Genomic DNA, 19,037 nt, shown 5'->3' with positions numbered 1-19,037 from the left:
AAATTTTCAATTCTATAAAATTGCCTTATTTAATAACTCTTGATACAAATTACCAAGTTTCGAACCCGATTTAAAATAATGACAAAGCAGTTATTGTAAAAACGTGTATTGATTTTTTAATTGAAAAAAATATTTTTAATGCAAGATTAAAGCGAGTTCATAAATTTATGGATTTTTAAAATGCAATGAACATTAATAAGCAATGCGTACGACCACTTTAGTGAGCCACTGTATACAGAAAGTATATCTTATATTTAATTTACAACAATATTTTGGTTTAATATATTTTACATAAAGAACTTTGGTCTTGTAAGCGGCAGCCAGATTAAGTTATGAGACTTAGGGTAGAGGTCACCTGTCTGGATTGCTCAGTGTTTAAAGCAGTTATCCAGCAAGTGAAAGATCTCATTGTGGGTTCAAATTCTGGTTCAGCAACCTGAACAATTGATTTCTTTTCTTCTACAGATTTGTAGACCATTTGCGTTGTTTCGAAACGTAATACGTTCCCGAATACTGAAGTAGGATCTGTTATATAAAATTTTATCGACGGGCTAACTATATAACACACCTGGGACGAAATGCAGAAGCGGATTGGAATCGTATTTATGCTTCCAAAATATACCAAATGTTTTATTGCTTTTGGAAGCATATTTATGTTTCTAGATCTGCAGATGTGAGAATGAAGATTAAAGGTGCTATCAGACTTGAGCTAAGTGCCAAGCCGCCTCTCCTAAAGCCACACTTTCGCTCGAAACATTGTACAAGTAAGTCAACGAACGAAATAGAGAAACACTTGTCTTCCCATTGAGACCACAGACGTCACGATCTATCGTATAACAGTTTGTGATAGTTGTACCGACTTGTCGTACGTAATTTTTCCCATAAACGTAACGACTTATTGTTTGCGAAAAATTTTATAAAAAAAAATGATGCACTTGATTGTAAGAATAATGTAGATGACAGTAATATCGAAGAAGACAATGACAATTCTTGCAACGCTGATATTAGTAGAAGATTCGTGCGAAGAAACAAGAAAACGGAGAGAAGGAATTAGGGCAACAATTGGTTTTCAGAAAGAACTGTTTAATTTTATATAAAGTTGATACCGATGACTATAATGTTAACGAAAGAACTAAACGTTGAATGACTAGACACGTTCTTACCTGTTACTCATCAAATATGCAGTACAGGTTTTATGACAACACCGTACTACCGCACAATACGACCGTGTCGAACGACAGGTTAACTACCCCTCACACTTTGCAATTGTTATTCAAACAATCGTATCAATCATAGTTGTACACTGGGCAGCACGAAACTTGTTCGTACTACCGCAGGTGCACGAATCCCGCCAGCAGAAAACTGGTCCCCACCCAAATGCATAATGCGCAAGATATATGCGCAAGAGATTATTAGCCACCGACTGCTGCTGTAACCGATATACCAAGCTGCGTTTGTAATTTTTGAACAAGAGAAAAACAACTCGAACAGCGCATATTCTTGTAGCTTCTAAATTAAAATAGTTTTCAAACTTTTTTAGAAGGTGCTTTGCCAAATGAAAGAAATTTTTACGTTCGAAATAAATGGCAGATTTAAAGCGAAACAAAACAAATTTAGTAGAATACAAAATCGTAAATGAGTCAGACAGAACAACAGAGAACGAATAATCGAAACTTCAAAACAATACGGGACACGCATCGACGTATCAACGTTAATGCAAATTAAAATTTGTTATATTTTTATATCTTTACGAGAGTAGTATTAATCGATCGATGAGGTTTTTACCGATAAAAATGAGTTTAAATTGGACTTGAAATTGAATTTATTTGAATCGTTTCTGAAAAACTTTCAATCGTGAAAGTGATTTTCAATTGCGTTATAAAATGATAAAAAATAATCTGATAAGATCGTGTTCGGACTCATTTTCATCGGGAATCCTTCACAGAGCCGTTGATCGTACTCTTATAAAGGTGCATTGAAGAATATAAAAGTTATTAGTTTACAATAATGACGGTCTCACTGATACGCGTGCGGTATTGCTATGCAGTATCGTCATTGGTCCCTTCTTGCACAGACGATGCTCAATATAAGTATACAAGTGTAATATTATTATGCCATCGGTTTCTCGTTAATGAGGATACTAGTAATGGATACGTAAATTGTTTTATGGATAGCATAATAATGTTATGCGTATTGAGTGCTTAAGAAGGAACCATTCCTCCATTTTTCATTTTCAATAAACAAAATCGGCACCGTTAATTCATTGTAGAAAGAAAGAAAGAACAATCTCGGATTAAGGGGAATGTAGTTCCATGTGAAAGTAGAATGAGGACAGAGTTGAGTCATTTTGTCTCACGAAGGCTGACTATAACGTCTGACTCATTACACTTGCACGGAAGATCATTTTTTCCCTTGCAGAATATACGTAATATTTGTTTATAATTATACAATTAGTTTATATACATAATGTACAATTGATTATGTGTTGTCACGGCATATTCGCTTCTATATAAATTCTTTCATGACATTGAAATTATAATTTCAATAATATAATTATTAAATAACGATAACGATTATAGAAATACATTGAATTTCTTCAAAGTTGTGGGAATTAATTAATTTTTTAATTATGGAGATGCTACCATGGCCATTACGGCTATAATTCATATGTGCATAAACATCGTTATATTTCAGAGTATTCTTTTGAAAATTATGGAATTATGGATTCGGAATATTAATGGAACATATATCTATTTTACAGTCTGGACTGACTCCGTTACATGTGGCCAGTTTTATGGGATGTATGAATATCGTGATATTTCTACTGCAACATGAAGCCAATCCTGATGTGCCAACTGTTAGGGGTGAAACACCGTTGCATTTGGCAGCTAGAGCTAATCAAACAGATATTATCCGAATTTTATTAAGAAATGGAGCCAAAGTTGATGCTCGTGCACGGGTAAGTAAATAAAGTATTTTGCTTGAAAACAAGCGAATAATTCCTTTTAATGTTATCGACTATCAGAGATTGAACCCCTTGTTCAATATTGTGGCACTATTTTTTATAATGAAACGTATAAATAATTCATACGAAGTTATAAAATGTCTATACGTATAAATGTTCACATATGGTCATTATCGTTAACAAATTTCATACACTGCATTAACCAGTTTGATCTTTTGTTACTTTTTTTATATTTGTTTGATGATATTACTATTACTGTCGTTGTTGTTATTGTTATATTATTATGGACTCTAGAAGAAAAAGAATCGGCAGATCGGATTACTGAATGAGCCCTAATAATTGTAAATTTTTAAATAACGCTACTATTATTAAGAATACCATGACATAACAAGCACATTAATTAACTATTGGATATGTATTTCTATTTTTCACAATAAACTTTAAACAAATCTTGAGGACATCTTTAGACATGGAAAATTGGCGCAATAGTCAACGTGTTGAACTATCCAGTCTGTCGATGATTCCTTTTCTCCTATGTCTTATACTCACAATTGTTGTTTAATATAACTCCATCCGCCTGAAAAATGAGGCCATTTTCGGCTATACACGAATTAACAAATTTCTAATACCCCAAAAATTAAACACGTAAAATAAAAGCGAACATAAATCACTACGCAGGAAATTCAAACAAATGATTGTGAATTGGGAGATTAAAATGAATAAGATTACACATACAAAAGGAAACAATTATACAACGATTAATATCAAACAAGCAAGAGGAATGATGTTATAAATATAAAAAATTAATTAAACGTCAACTGGAATTAAATATTTTTACTTATTGACGTTTAATTAATTTTTTATATTTGTAACTTAATTCTTCTTGCTTGTTTAATGTTAATCGTTACACAATTTTTCTTTTTAGATGTATAATCAATTATATTGATAAAGTCTCAAACCTACGGTCGAAATATTTATTATAAATATTGATGCTTCTATTGACTAATTTCGAATTTATTTTTAGTCACATAATTCACTAGCCTACTTTTTCCCTTTTGTAGGAAACAAAGAATTGGTCGACCGAATTATTAGACAAGTATTCGAACTCGGATTGTTCGATTGTTAAACTACTATAATCATTTATACCAGACGACGATTCCTTCTCCTTTAAAATGACCAATACACGTTCAGAGGTTTACGATTAGTTTGTTCACGAGTTTGGTTGACTATCTTTCTCGAGAGTCTTTTAAGGGCCATAGGCGTAATGATTTATTTTACATTGATACTCTACATACGTTGAGTTGCAATGATACCCATATAGTGGTGCTATATTGTATTCAATATGGTTGCATCATATGATAAGTTGTATATACGACAACCTCAAATACATTACAATGATCATTCAAATAGTCGTAATAACGATAATTGTATAATTATTGTGTAATTAAATTAGTAAGGCTTATTGACATATTCATACAATTTCATATTAACATTATGAATTCTATTCTTGATTTACGTTATAAACTATTATTTAGGAAAGATAGAAGTAGATGGCAGAAATGAACCTCTAAATGTTCATAATTGACAATTATGTAATACAATTTTCAGCACCATCCTTTTAAATAATTTTTCAATTTTATAATTGACAACTATAAGACCACGTAAGGTCGAACAAGTAATTTTTTAGAATAGTTTAGATTGTAAGATGTGCATGTACAATAATTATATAAATATTTCATTACGTTTCTCTAATTATAAATTAGGTCATATTAACATTTTTGAAAGGTTTAACAACTTTAAAAGGTCGAATTAAGTATTTCTAAAGTGGATCCAAACAGGAAGTAGTCGAAAGTATTTAATTAAATTGACTTGTTTAAATACTGTTTAGGAATCTTTGTTTCAATATAACGCAAGCACAAAATCTTTTATTAATTATATAATTCTATAAATTATTTTGAGAAAAATCGTTACCTATGTGACCCCTATTTTTCATGAGAAAGATCATTCATTAAACCTGCAGATAAACCACTCGTAAATTTCGACCCTGTATGTATCGCTTAAGTCTCTTAACTATGATAGCTGCTGCTTACAACTCAACTAGTCTGACAAATATAATTGTGCTCTATCATGTACAAATTTCGAATGTCACGAAATCTAAACACGTAATACACGAAGACAATCATCTACTATCTCACTTGTAAAAATTATAGGAGAAAAAGAATTAATCGATTGGATTGCTGGATCAGAATTCAAACTCGAAACTTTTGCTTGTCAGGATGTTTAACTATTAATTAATTATCCAGACTATCGACAATTCATTTTCTCCCAAGTCTCATATCCCACAGTGGCTGCCGCTTACAGTATATTGTAATAAATACGTGTTAATTTATTGATTTAATACAATAACGATTATGTCTATTGCAATACAAATATTACATATTATGTAATATGATTGCATTGGATGTTTCAGGAACAACAAACACCACTTCACATTGCATCGCGGTTAGGAAATATTGATATTGTTATGTTACTTCTGCAATATGGTGCAGCAGTTGATACCGCCACGAAAGATATGTATACGGCGTTGCATATTGCAGCAAAGGAAGGCCAAGAGGAGGTAATGTACAAAGAAATTACAAAGATAGCGGATTATATCAGCACGCAATATAGAATATATTTGTATTGGACAAGGCGTCGTGAATATTTTATATAGGTCGTGTAATTACAAAAACTCGTTATTTTCTTGTTATATATTTTCTTTCATCATTTACATTTTATTTCATATCTTCTCATTACAGTTTTATTTATGTTTATTATACTTTATGTTAAGTTATTTGTATGTATTAAATTTTAATAAAATCTTTCATCATGTTGATTATTTTTTCTGTTGCCTTATTTTAATGTTATATTTCGAATTTACAATTACTTTACAAATTAATAACATTGTTTTTAATAACATCGTTTCGTTAATATTTTCAGGCTACATTAGTGTTTATGTTATAGTTTAGATTCACAGCATGTGTAAATTGATTAACTTAGGATACGCAATCTAAGATAATGAGCTTACGATATTTATTTCTTTTATGCAGCAGACTTAAAAGTTAATGATTACGTTGATGTATAATAATAGAGAATTTTATTTCTTCGTTACTTTTGTGGACGTTTGGCATAGGTCCAGGTAGATTGAAGTTGAAGGAATCTTTCTTATTTAACAAGTAAGAACATTTATACGTTACAGCTCATTATCTAATCTAAACTACACTAACATTTAGTTTCTAACACTAACAGGCAAAACTGCACAAATCACACCTTGATTTTCAAGATTTTCTATGAATTCTACTTTCTTACAGTTTGATTACCGGTTTCTAGACACACACACATCCACGTACACACATGCACACATACTATGTGTCGTTATGCATAAAAAATTCCTCTGCTCTCACAACTTATACTCAAACAATTCGTAAGTACTTGCTACAGTACTTTCCACTTTCAAGTGACAAAATCGACACCATTAATTTTCTTGAATGCGACGTGTAATAGTAATTTTTATCTCTAATTGAGATCAATGATAAATCATTTTTTTAAATACATATAAGGATTATTACAAATTTATGAAATTATGAAATTTAATGTCGCTTTATTTAATATTAGAAAAGTGAATTATGAAGTATTGATTTAAACAAGCGCAATGAATACTTCAGAATTTGCTTAAATTCGTTACTTGAATACATGTAAAAATTGTTATTCGAAAACGGTAATTACTATATTATTCATTCCACTTTCTCGTAAAGTTTCATCTGCGCATTCATTGAAAATTTATTTTTTCTGATAGTTTTATTATTCGTACTAATTACACTCTCTAAACTTTGTTTGGTATAATTGGACATATTATCTTATACGAGAAATTCATTTGTATTAACTGCTAGTTATTTATTGTACTGCTTTCTTATCGTATAAGTTGCAAAATGTGAGTGTAGTTTTCAAACATTTTATCATTCGTTATTAATGCACATTGAAGGTAAGCTATATTTATTTTTTCTCATTATAATTATGCTTATCAATAAGTTTCTAGCTTTGGTAGTTTAATATCTATATGTTATAAATGTGTGATAGTTAAGGAAGTAATTAATAAAATTTTGGTTCTAAAGTAATAAAAATTGACAATGCGGAGAAATTTAAATTCGATCGAAAATATACGCAAACCTGGACAACTTTTTATGAGACTTCGTGTTATGATTATTGGTAAGAGTAACTGGTTCGATTATAAATATATTTGAGACCAAATGAAAGCTTCCTGAATTCTCTGAGGAGAATTTCAACGACCCCCTTTCAATGACCAGATTTAAGGAGTAATCCATCCCATATACATGTATAAAGATTTGTCACTAAATTATTTATTGGAGACATGTCTTAAAGGATACACAGGTCATTTCACGTGACATCATTTTTTATGCTCAATGGTATAGGATTTTTGTGAAAATGAAACATGATGTAATTCACACAAATGGCAAAGATCAAGTCATCATTTAATTAGTTTCGAAATTGTTTAAAAAATAAGCGATATTGAATTTTACGATTTAAATAAAAGCGGGCTGAACAAATGTATTTTTATCTCAAATTGCTATTACTATTATATTACTATCGTAGAGCACTGATTATGGTGGGAGTTGAATCTGACAATGGTGGTGAGAGATTATTTAATACCCACATCTATATCTGTTACCCAAAAAAATATTCCAAACTGTTTTACCGATCGAGCGTCTTTCTGCACTTGTATTTTTTTCGATACAAGTTTAAAACTTATGTTATTTAGCTATTCATAATGTATGTTACGCTTGTAAGAAAATTCTATTTCAAGTCACGATGGGTCCTATTCGTTCAAGGACAATTTCTTCGTCCCAAAAAGCCCCTGAATAAAGAGGACCCGCCATAACTTTAAACACTTTGCACGCGTACCATACATATATCACATGTTTTTAAATATTACGTTAAAATTTTTGCAACAGTCGTATATCGTTTTACTCAATGTTTTTTGTGATATAATACTTATCTAACAATTAAATAAATTGCATTACTCTACGAAGTATATTGAATGAGAACATATACACACTTGTCCATAAGTATTAGGATACGGTGTATTTTTCACAAAAAAATACGTTGATATAAAGTATGTTGATCAAAATAAACCAAAAGCGTTAATAATAATTTATCTGATCATTATGGTATTAGCTACTCAGATATTGAATGGCTTATTTTATTATTAATTATACTCAGGCTTAAATGGATCTCATTGTTTCTTCATTTTACAATATGTATAATACACAGTCTCAGACATGATATAATTAAAATCACATGATATTGCCTAAGAAAGTGTTAATGATCTTGAAATGACTTTGAAATTTGTTGTACCATCATATACGTTTATGCAAACCGTACAACGTTACTCCTTAGTCATTTATTACATCTTCAATTGCAATACAGACACTCAATATGTTTATGAGAAATGAAACATTCGGTATACTTTATAGGACAAAGTAAACCTGTACTTTTCAGAATTGAAATTTATTTTTATTTGAGTACAATTTTTTTACATACAGGTGACAGCGATTCTTGTGGAAAATAACGCTTCCCTTAAAGCTACAACCAAAAATGGATTTACTCCTTTACACATAGCAGCTAAATATGGTAACGTGAATGTTGCAAACATTCTTCTACAAAGATCCAGCAAGTTAGATGCACAAGGAAAGGTTTGTACAAATTAATATAATATTTATTTACTATAATAGAACACTCCCTACGCTTTTTTTATAAAGATTCACTCTGTTCTTCCTTCTTCAAGTTTTTTTCATACTTCATAGCTTTTGTAGCTACTACTCTTCTCATCCAATCTTCCTCCTCATGTTTGTCTCTTGTGTGTACATGTCAATAAACATGTATACTGTTTGTATACTATCATCTGGGTATTTATTAATGTAGATTACATTATTATGTAATCACTATCATATCTAATACAGTCTAATAATAATGATTTTTATATTATTCCTATAATTTATACAGTATTCGTTACAATAAATCTAAAATATTTCAGAATGACATTTCTCCTTTGCATCTGGCATGTCATTATGATCATCCGAATGTTGTGAACTTGTTATTAGAAAAGGGAGCATCTCCCCATATCGTTTCACAAAATGGGCACACACCACTACACATTGCTGCACGTAAAAATCAGGTAAATTATTTGTGGTATACGTATATCACAAGTATATTAAGTTGGGTATTTCTAAAATATGTATTCAAATTTTATAAGAATATTTTATTCGTGGAGACGAATGAAAAAAAGTCGTGGACATAGACTGAAAACACATCTCCTCCGAATTATAACTATGTTTTGTTTACGATAATGTTTGACAAGAATGCCTGCCAAGTTTAAAGTTGTAAATGAAAGTATATATAGTCGATATCGTTGTTATCAAGCTGTGTTTGCTATTTTTCTACGTTATTTATACGCGGAATATTTCGATAATATTTTCGAACTAAAAGTTAATTTCGTGGATAAAATAAAGTATGTGTAATCGTTCTAAAAATTTTGTTGAAAATAAAAAATGTAACTGTATTCTGGTGATAAAAATTCCAATTTTCTACCACTTTCTATACTTAGAGGACCTCAAACTTGTCGCTCGTTTACTTTTACCATGTTACTAATAAACAAATTACAGATAAAATAACGCACGTTAAAATTTGTAGATGGAGATTGCTTCTACCCTTTTAGAAAGCGGGGCGGAAGCAAATGCCGAATCAAAAGCAGGATTTACACCATTGCATTTAAGTGCACAAAAAGGACACTATGATATGACAAATTTATTAATCGAACACGGAGCTGATCCTAATCACAAATCAAAGGTAAAATAACTTTCATTAAAAGGTGAAATAACAATTTTTTTTCGAATTTGGACAAGTTTTTAACTTAACTGGTTCGTACAAACCTGTTTGACTTTTTTTCACCTTAAAAAATGTGATTTCGAACACGTTTTTATATAAATTTTAGGTAGTTTTCTTTATTTAATGTGTAACATTATCCGAAGAAGGTTAGAGTGAAATATTTATTATAAAAGTATAAATTGGTTTTAAAATTAACATCTGTTTTTGGTTTAGAATGGTCTTTCTGCATTGCATTTGTGTGCACAAGAAGATTTCATCAGAGTGGCTTCTATCCTTGTCGAAAATGGTGCAAATGTGGAAACCGAAACCGAAACTGGTTATCGACCGATACATGTCGCCGCGCATTTTGGACATCTTTCGATGATACGATTTCTTTTAATACATAATGCAGATATTAATGTAAAAACTAATCAAAATTATACTCCACTTCATCAGGCTGCTCAACAAGGTCATGCTCATGTTGTTACTGCTTTGTTAAAAGGGAATGCTTCTCATAAAGCACGGACTAATGTGAGTACAAGCTTCATAATTTAAAAAATTTTAAACAGTTTCTACAGTACTGTATGTTAGTAATGCTGTAAAACGTAAATGTCAAGGGAATCATATTTACAAAAATGATTTCAGGATGGTTTAACTGCATTAAATATCGCACAAAAATTGGGATACATATCTGTAATGGAAGTACTAAAGGGATTGTCGTATGACACATTGAGTCCCGATAATAAAAATTGGGATGAAAAATATAAAGTGATTGCACCTGAAAGTCTACAAGAGACAAATTTCATGTCTGATTCTGATGACGAAGGAGGTAGATATTTTTTTATATAAGAAAGTATTGCACTATTATTGGTAACTGTTAAATTAAAATATCATATTGAGTGCCTTTTGTTCAGTGTGTATTTCCATATATTGGTCAATAAGTGACATTGTTCACGGTTGTTCACACATTACAAAGGCAGTGTCAAACATACTGGGGAATAGTGGGTGGAAAGGACTATTATTTCATACGTGGTTCATTCTCTTTACGTTACAACTCACTTAATTCTCTAAAACTTTGTTTTATCTATATCTTTTTTACGTGACAATCTCTTTGCGCAGTAATTATGTAAAGACCATAAAGTCTGTGCAAGATGACGTGTTTCGTGAAACCAGAAATCATAAAACTGTTGCTACAAGGAAGAAAGAATTAATCGTTATATTGTTATATACGCTAAGATTTATTGTTAAAGTATTTGAAAAATTCGAAACTACATTTCTTCGTGAAACAAAATGTAAGCAAAGAATTTGATTTTCAGGCTCAGATGCATTAATTAATGAGCAACCGTACCGCTATCTTACAGCAGACTTAATGAAAAATTTAAGAGATGATTCTCTGCCTATTGATGTTACAAGAGATGATCCAGTATATAGACAAGGTAAAAAGTGTATTTCATTTTTATTCTCGAATATCACGAATAATTTTGTGTTTTAATTAATTAATTTTGATTAGTTACAAAAGAAGGAAAGCAGGAATTTACACAGAGCAATAATTACTGCCTAGCGGAAAACTTTGATACCGATGGATTTAATTTGGGGTATGTAAATAATATTTCAAATCAATGCTAGAGCGAAGTAATTTTGAATACTGTTTAGTACTGTATTATATTAATAAAATAAAATTTTGTATGGAAATTAATAATTAATGAAAATACAAATATTTTTATTTTTAGCCGACTTCATTTCAGATCGTAAGTAAATTTGATTACTATAACGAGAAAATATGATCACCGTTATAATAAAATTATATTATCGATCTATTATACGCATTCAAACGAGCACTTTCAAATGTGTAGATTAAAATAACGATACATATTTTGATATTCGATGTTTAAATAGATATCGATTTGATTGATAAAAACTAAACTGCTACAAAATGTGTCTTATAATCTGTAAATCATATTACACAAAATTACGTAATACAATAAATAAGATGTATTACTATTTACTATATATTTAGTGTTGATAATGTAAAATATAATACCACTGTAAAGTAAGATGAACATAAGCAGAATATTAGTTTCAAAATAATGAAATGTCTAAATTAGCAAGTTACAAATTCATGTAAATATTATTTTCATTGGATCATATTTTACATGTTTATAACAAGACTGTGCTGCACATTTTTAGGAAATTTTAACTTCTATAATTTTTAGATTTTTAGTAAGCTTTTTGGTGGATGCACGTGGAGGTGCTATGAAAGGATGTAGACACAGTGGCGTGCGTATCATTGTACCACCACGTAGAGCAACAATGCCGATTCGAGTCACTTGTAGATTGGTTAAACCAAGTAAAGTAGCAAATCCCCCTCCTTTAATGGAAGGAGAAGCTTTAGCAACTCGTATTATAGAGATGGGACCAGTTGGTGCAACATTTCTAGGGTAAATACTAACATTGTTAAATAAATGTTTCTGTAATAGTTCATTCGTAGACATAATTCATTTCATTTTAGGCCCGTTTTAATCGATATTCCACACTTTGCATCTATTCGAGGCAAAGAAAGAGAGATTATCATTCTTAGAAGTGAAAATGGGGAAACCTGGAAAGAACATGACAATTCTGTCGATAATGACGAAACTCTGTTAAATACACCATATGGTACATCAAAAATATGAAATTCTCAATTCGTTATCATTATCTCCATTGTATTTGTTAATTTCATTGTTATAGAAACGATTTTTTTTGAAGAGCTTTTAATATTTCTATGAAACTTTCGAACACTAGAGTAACAAAAAATTAATTATTATATTTTACAGACCCTCAAATGAGTGCTACTCATTCTGGCAGAATCACTCGTATAATAACAACAGATTTTCCTCAATATTTTGCTACTGTAACCAGAATTAAACAGGAGGTTCATGTGATCGGAGCCGAAGGTGGCATTTTAATATCGAGTGTAGCTAATCATGTTCAAGCAGTGTTTCCACCTGGAGCATTAACCAAGAAAATTAAAGTTGGATTACAGGCAAGTTATAGATTTTATAAGAATAGGCAAAGTTCCTATGCAAGAGCAGTTAATAAAAGGTGAGTGTTTTGTTTCGTGTAGGCTCACGTAATTCCTGCAGAACTTACAGCTAAATTGCTTGGCAATTGCGTTGCCGTTTCTCCTATAATAACAATTGAACCGAGAAGAAGGAAATTTCATAAACCGATTACTCTCACAATACCAGTGCCGCAAGCTGCAAATAAAGGAATGATCAATCAATATGGAGGCGAGACACCAACGTTGCGTCTTTTGTGTAGCATTGCAGGTAAATTTATAATTAAATTATTCTACGTTTCTGATAATTAATTTCAATGTATTCTCAATGCACACCCTTAGGTAATACGTACGAACATATTCAATTCTTATTACTATACTTAATTCATATTTTTAAAAAACAGAATTACGAAAATGTAATTTATAAGGGACATCCGGAAATTATTGTCCTTCGATTTTGACGAAATTTTACAGGTTTGTAAAATGACTAAAAGTACGTATTGCTTAAGGGATAGTTTCGAAAAGGAGAGAGAAGAATATTTTGTGATTGTTTCTTATTAGGTAGAAATACGTTTCATAATATTTTTCATTTTGCATATTTTCTATCCGTGTATATATTATACATATTTGTGTACATTTTATACGTAAAATATTCAAAATACGTATTGGAATATTTAGACATACGGACTACATTATTATGTTCTGAATTTTCTGCATATGTCACATATTTTGGATAGTATATTACATATACATAAAAAACCACACAAATATTTCGTAATATATACATTAGATTAAAATATCACATATACAGGCTGCTTATAAAAATATGTGACGTTTTTTCAATTTGAGGCTTCGTTATTGTGATATAAGCAGTCAAAGTTTATAGGTATGGCTTCTGGTGCATACTGTTGCACCCTCTGACCACTGCAGTTCAAAGTCCTATACAAGAATCATTTCTAACTCACATTGATATTTAACTAATATTATATCAATGGTAATTATTTACATTAGGGAAAGCTTTGTCGATTTTGATGACCTTCAAATATGTTGCCGAGATCAACATTCTGAACAACATTTTTCTATACATGTAATCGACTTTGGTTACCGAGATATTCGCAAAAATATATTCGATACTCAATGTAATATATAATTTTGATGCTCACAATACAAATGTTATTGATCTGAGGTGTCCTAGAGTTTACATTATACAAATTTAGCATTGTGCAAATGCGGATTATATATCGTAAGGTTGTAATATCTTCAACAATTTGCTTCAGTATCGATCTGACTATTTGCAGAAATATATATTAAAGATAGTAATAAATATGATTAAATAGAAGAACGTAAAATTGTATTATATATGTAATAAATATGATGAATTAATTGATTTTTTAATCGAGAAAGGTAATTTATAAATCATAAACTATAAAAGTATTATTATGTTTATTATTACTGCATAGTGATACAATGTTATCGTTTAGACAATTTTCATTTATGCTTTCAATTTGTCGACAGTGATATGGTTGCTTGATATTTATCCGTATAAATTTTAAATATAGGTGGTACGAGTGAATCGCAATGGGAAGATGTTACTGGCTCAACACCATTAACATTTATGAACGATAAAGTATCCTTTACTACAACGGTTTCTGCCCGATTTTGGTTAATGGATTGCCGAAATATAGGCGCAGTTTCAAGAATGGCTACAGAATTGTACGAAGAATCCTTGTACGTCCCATACATTATAAAGTAAGTATTATTATTTTGTTAAGAAGCTGCGATTTATTGTTATCACTCTTCTACAGATAAAAAATTATATTCTTTTTATATAGTTTTGTAATCTATTCAAAACGAATGGATGCTCTTGAAGCAACACTAAGAATATTGTGTATGACAGATGGGAAGGAAGGAATGCACACATTGGAAAGGCAAGAGGAGTTTGTCGAAATTGTAAAAAGCCGTGACGTTGAAGTAAATATTTTTTATTACATAATTTCAATTTTACTTTACTTATCAAGATGCAGCACCTTGTACATAAAAGTTTCATTATTTTAAATTGCCTTAATTTCTTCTTTGCTGATATTCTCTCAGAAATTAGTCTAAAAAGGCAACGTTATTTTATTTCACTTTTTAAATATTTACTTTCTACATTTTATATTCATCTATTTATTTTACTCTTTGTTATTTGAATAATTAAACATTGTGTAATTTAAGTGCGGCAGTTAAGTGATTAAGTAACACTATTATACGAGAGAATTATTTATTATTTTATCTTACAATATTTATTTTAGTAAAACTCTCGTTAAATTATCGTTTTGCTTGTTGATTTAATTATGTTGCTTTATATCACCACAGCTTTTGTTATTGATATGTAGTTAAAATTATAGTAATGTATTTTAACGTGTAGATATGTAATATGTTAAGTATTTTCAAACTATTCTATTGTAGATTACAGATAATTTTGTATTCGTCGCGATATCTTATTCCCGGTATATAAATTGATTTCACATAATACTACTTATGAATATAATATCTAGGTTGAATTATTGATATAAAATTGGAATCCAAAGTCTTTATCGGGTTTGGCAATATAAAGAAATATCCGAAAACAATTTTTCAATTTTTGGGATTTTACAGTCTCCCAATTCAGGTTGTTTACATAAATCTGAGACTTTTCATTATAATCAATTTCTAATGCCAATATAAATCGAAAAATCCTTTACCAATGTGCGATCTAAGGCTTCGTTACCGAGATATAAGCAGTTCAACTTTTACAAGTTCTTTGACCTGCTTAGATTTCACTTGACTGAGTTTTAAACCTAAGTCTTAAATTGCAAAATGATTACAGAATTTTGTTTCTTTATATTAGTGTAATTAATCTTGAAAAATATCTCACATTTCTGTAAAGTGTAATACAATATGTCCGAATTTTTCATCCTTGATAATATTGCTTTACTTATAAACAATGATATCAATGTTTGTCAAAATATTTAATCCTTCAATTTTTCAAGCGTATAATATCTCGAAAAAATATTTTCCGATGTGAAAATCTTTTAATGGAGACTAAAATGAATAATACCATCAAATTTAAACAATTTAATAATATAATTTGTCGTTTCTAATCAACCTTTCTTTTCTCATTAAATATTCTTTTCATATTATCTATATTAGTGAAGATACTTGAAATTTTCTCCCCCGGTGACTCATCTTGCACAATTTGTTCAAAATAAAATTCGTAAATTTATGAACAGTTCGATTTAAATAACACTCGAATAACACTTAAACAACACGAAAAGGACGAAACATAATAATTGTGCCCTTTACAGGCTCTTGATGGAAAAGATCTTTATATCGAATTCAGTGGAAATTTGGTACCTGTGACGAAATCGGGTGTACAGTTGAAGTTTACTTTTAAAGCTTTCCGTCAGAATCGATTATCCTTCCACGTGAAAGTGAAAGATCCATTGTTAGATCCTGTAGCTAGAATGCTCTTCATGCGAGAGCCAAAAGTCGCTAAAGGAGAACCACCGCAACAACCAATTTGTGTATTAAATATTGTTCTTCCAGAAACTTCAACGACCATTGAAGCTCCGAAAAAAGCACAAGGTGAATATCTTAAATACTTGAACTTCTAAACGAGACATTTCAATTTTTATGAAACAAACGTCAAACATATGTGTGCCTTGTATGTATACATTTTATGCGTGTATAAAAAGACAATATCCTTTTCTTTTCGTCATAGATTACGAAGACTCGAATATTATTAATCAGAAAATTGATTCCTATGAATCGAAATACCAGATGGATGGAAAAGAGAAAATCGATGAACTTAAAGAAATATCACCGTCGGAAAGTAAATTCATTACAGACACCCTGCAAAAAGAACGAACAGGTATGATATTAACTTTTGTTTACAAACTTTTGTATTGAATGAATGATGAACATAGGGTAACGAGAGAAAAGAACAATTTTGATATATGTAAATGAGAAAAGTTTCCAGACTTTTTGTAGGAGATAAATTGATTTGTTTGTATGTAATGTTATCTAAAGTCATCAATATGTAATGGTGTTTACTTAAAAGTTACCATTTTTCGTTGAAAATTCAAAGTACAAGGTGCAAAAACGAAAAGTCGTGTACATACACAAATATTGTATGCAGTCATTGAATATTAATTACATTAATAATATTAATCTACCGAAATTACGATGCAATGAATAAATTAACAAGCGGATGAGTATTCCTGTAATAGATGGTCATAATGACCAGTAATAAATTTGTTACCGCCGAATGGGGAACTAAACCCTTGCTTCGAAAACAATTTTATTTAAAACACGGTAGTAAAATTCTATTATAATTCGATTTCGTTTAAGAGGAAAAAGTATTTCAGCTTATGGCTGCAGTGTCGAGTACGGCTTCTTTAATTTAATTATACATAATAGTATCAACAAACGGTCGAAGTAGCCATCACAAAACTTGTTTAGTTTGTTCTGAACCGTTAACGGACGCGTTGCTTCTAAAAGTTATATTCCTTTGAGTATCGTTCTACTACAATACTATCGAAGTAAGTTTATTTGCAATTAAAAATTTTTACTTTATTTATCCAAAATCCGGGTTCATATTTTGATTTTATTTCGATTCATTTCAAGTATTAATTTCCATTTTTGTTACAATCTTCCGTTTCAGGATATTTTAAGTTCTCTAGTAATTTGCAATTAAGATCTGCATGCTAATTCTAACAAAAGAAACGAACCACCGACAAATTCCTCTGCGTTAAATAATGTGCGAGCAACAAGGAGAGAAGGTCGAAATGGAGAGTAATATCTCGAAAACGGAAAACGAGAAAGAGTTATCCACGAACGAACCAGTACCCGATACAGAGTCTTCGGAGCAAACGAATCCACAAGCAGAAGAAGAGAACAAATGTGTGGACAAATGTCAATTGTCGCATGCCAATGATGAAAAATTATGCCCGTTAAAAACGAAGGAGACTTCAACGGGAACGAAAGTCAAACGAAAAGCGAAATCGACACGTAGAAAATTGAATTCCCTGATCAATAATACATCTTTACATTTCTCTGATACCGATTCCGAGGGAGAACTGATAACGATCGCTCCCCACATTCAAGTATTGAATTATGCGAAGGATAATCAACAGGCACCGATTATTTCCATAACATCGGAAGCTACAGACGAACAGGCTGAAAATCGAATGCTTAAATCGCTCGATGTGAAAGAAACGCTTCAATGTACCAATTTCGTTGAAAATCTAACGGACGTTGACGAAATTTATTTAAGCGAGACAGAGGATCAAAAGGAGAATGAGAACTGTCTGAAAGTCGATGAAAATTCTTATTTAAATGAAACGGAACTCGAAGATCTCGAAGGTGGCGACGAAGTTGAAACGATGATTTACGTTAAACCAAGATCCGATATATTTTGCGAATACAGCGGAGGAACGATTATAACTAAAGAAAGCGATGGCCCGTTCTCTATCGAGGTGCGAAACAAAATGCACCATGACGATATTTCGCAAACCGAGTTATGCAGCAAATCACCAGATATCGTGGTCATGTTAAATACCGATGAAGAAGATATTGCCATATCCGACGAAGACGATTTGCAAGAAGTTTGTTGTAGTCAAAAGGAATTTCTCGATGATCTGGACGCGCTTACAGCATCACAGATTGTTATGAAAAATATTAATAAAACGGAAAACTTGTTAGTGATTAAAGATACCAGTGACGATGGGATTAGCGATTGTCATACCGATATCGAGGAAGTTGATCCGATCGAATAAAGTAATTTTAAATATATTCTGACGGTAAGAGCACGATTTTACAAGATACGACTTCTAGCGAAAGACATTAAATTATTTGAATATTACAAGAAGTGATCTACTCTTTCGTAAGGTTTTCTTGGAAAAATTTAAGAATGGATTTCTTGTTAAACGTTATATTATTCACGTTACCACTATTTATCTTTAATATATTCAAATTATATCAAACACTGCGCGAACCACATAATTTGAACATCTGGATCATTTCCTGGTGTTAATGGATCGTGTGAAATTCTTTGTCTTAGTTTGGTTTGAGGGAACCCATTGCTTAATTCTG

General features: G+C 30.8%; 1 protein-coding gene across 5 annotated transcripts in view; it reads left to right on the top strand.

Moving 5' to 3' along the window:
- Positions 1-19,037, top strand: part of LOC143150636 (uncharacterized) — a 45,533-nt gene that overhangs the window by 9,888 nt on the left and 16,608 nt on the right. For 3 of the 5 annotated variants that reach the window (XM_076319080.1, XM_076319081.1, XM_076319082.1), the window contains exons 9-26: positions 2,762-2,959; positions 5,436-5,582; positions 8,566-8,715; positions 9,057-9,197; positions 9,713-9,868; positions 10,121-10,417; positions 10,532-10,715; positions 11,203-11,322; positions 11,397-11,481; positions 11,617-11,634; positions 12,100-12,324; positions 12,396-12,541; positions 12,700-12,908; positions 12,990-13,194; positions 14,483-14,672; positions 14,756-14,894; positions 16,250-16,529; positions 16,666-16,815. In XM_076319080.1, coding sequence (XP_076175195.1) covers positions 2,762-2,959; positions 5,436-5,582; positions 8,566-8,715; positions 9,057-9,197; positions 9,713-9,868; positions 10,121-10,417; positions 10,532-10,715; positions 11,203-11,322; positions 11,397-11,481; positions 11,617-11,634; positions 12,100-12,324; positions 12,396-12,541; positions 12,700-12,908; positions 12,990-13,194; positions 14,483-14,672; positions 14,756-14,894; positions 16,250-16,529; positions 16,666-16,815 — 3,040 coding nt within the window. Of the gene's footprint in view, positions 1-2,761; positions 2,960-5,435; positions 5,832-8,565; positions 8,716-9,056; positions 9,198-9,712; positions 9,869-10,120; positions 10,418-10,531; positions 10,716-11,202; positions 11,323-11,396; positions 11,482-11,616; positions 11,635-12,099; positions 12,325-12,395; positions 12,542-12,699; positions 12,909-12,989; positions 13,195-14,482; positions 14,673-14,755; positions 14,895-16,249; positions 16,530-16,665; positions 16,816-17,607; positions 17,804-19,037 lie in introns of those variants that run through there. The other 2 variants (XM_076319083.1, XM_076319085.1) reach the window with 2 other exon arrangements.

The sequence above is a fragment of the Ptiloglossa arizonensis genome, chromosome 8, assembly GCF_051014685.1.
Source record: "Ptiloglossa arizonensis isolate GNS036 chromosome 8, iyPtiAriz1_principal, whole genome shotgun sequence".
Lineage (NCBI taxonomy): Eukaryota > Metazoa > Arthropoda > Insecta > Hymenoptera > Colletidae > Ptiloglossa > Ptiloglossa arizonensis.
Note: the sequence above shows the minus strand (reverse complement) of the source record. Positions and strands in the feature narration are given on the sequence as shown.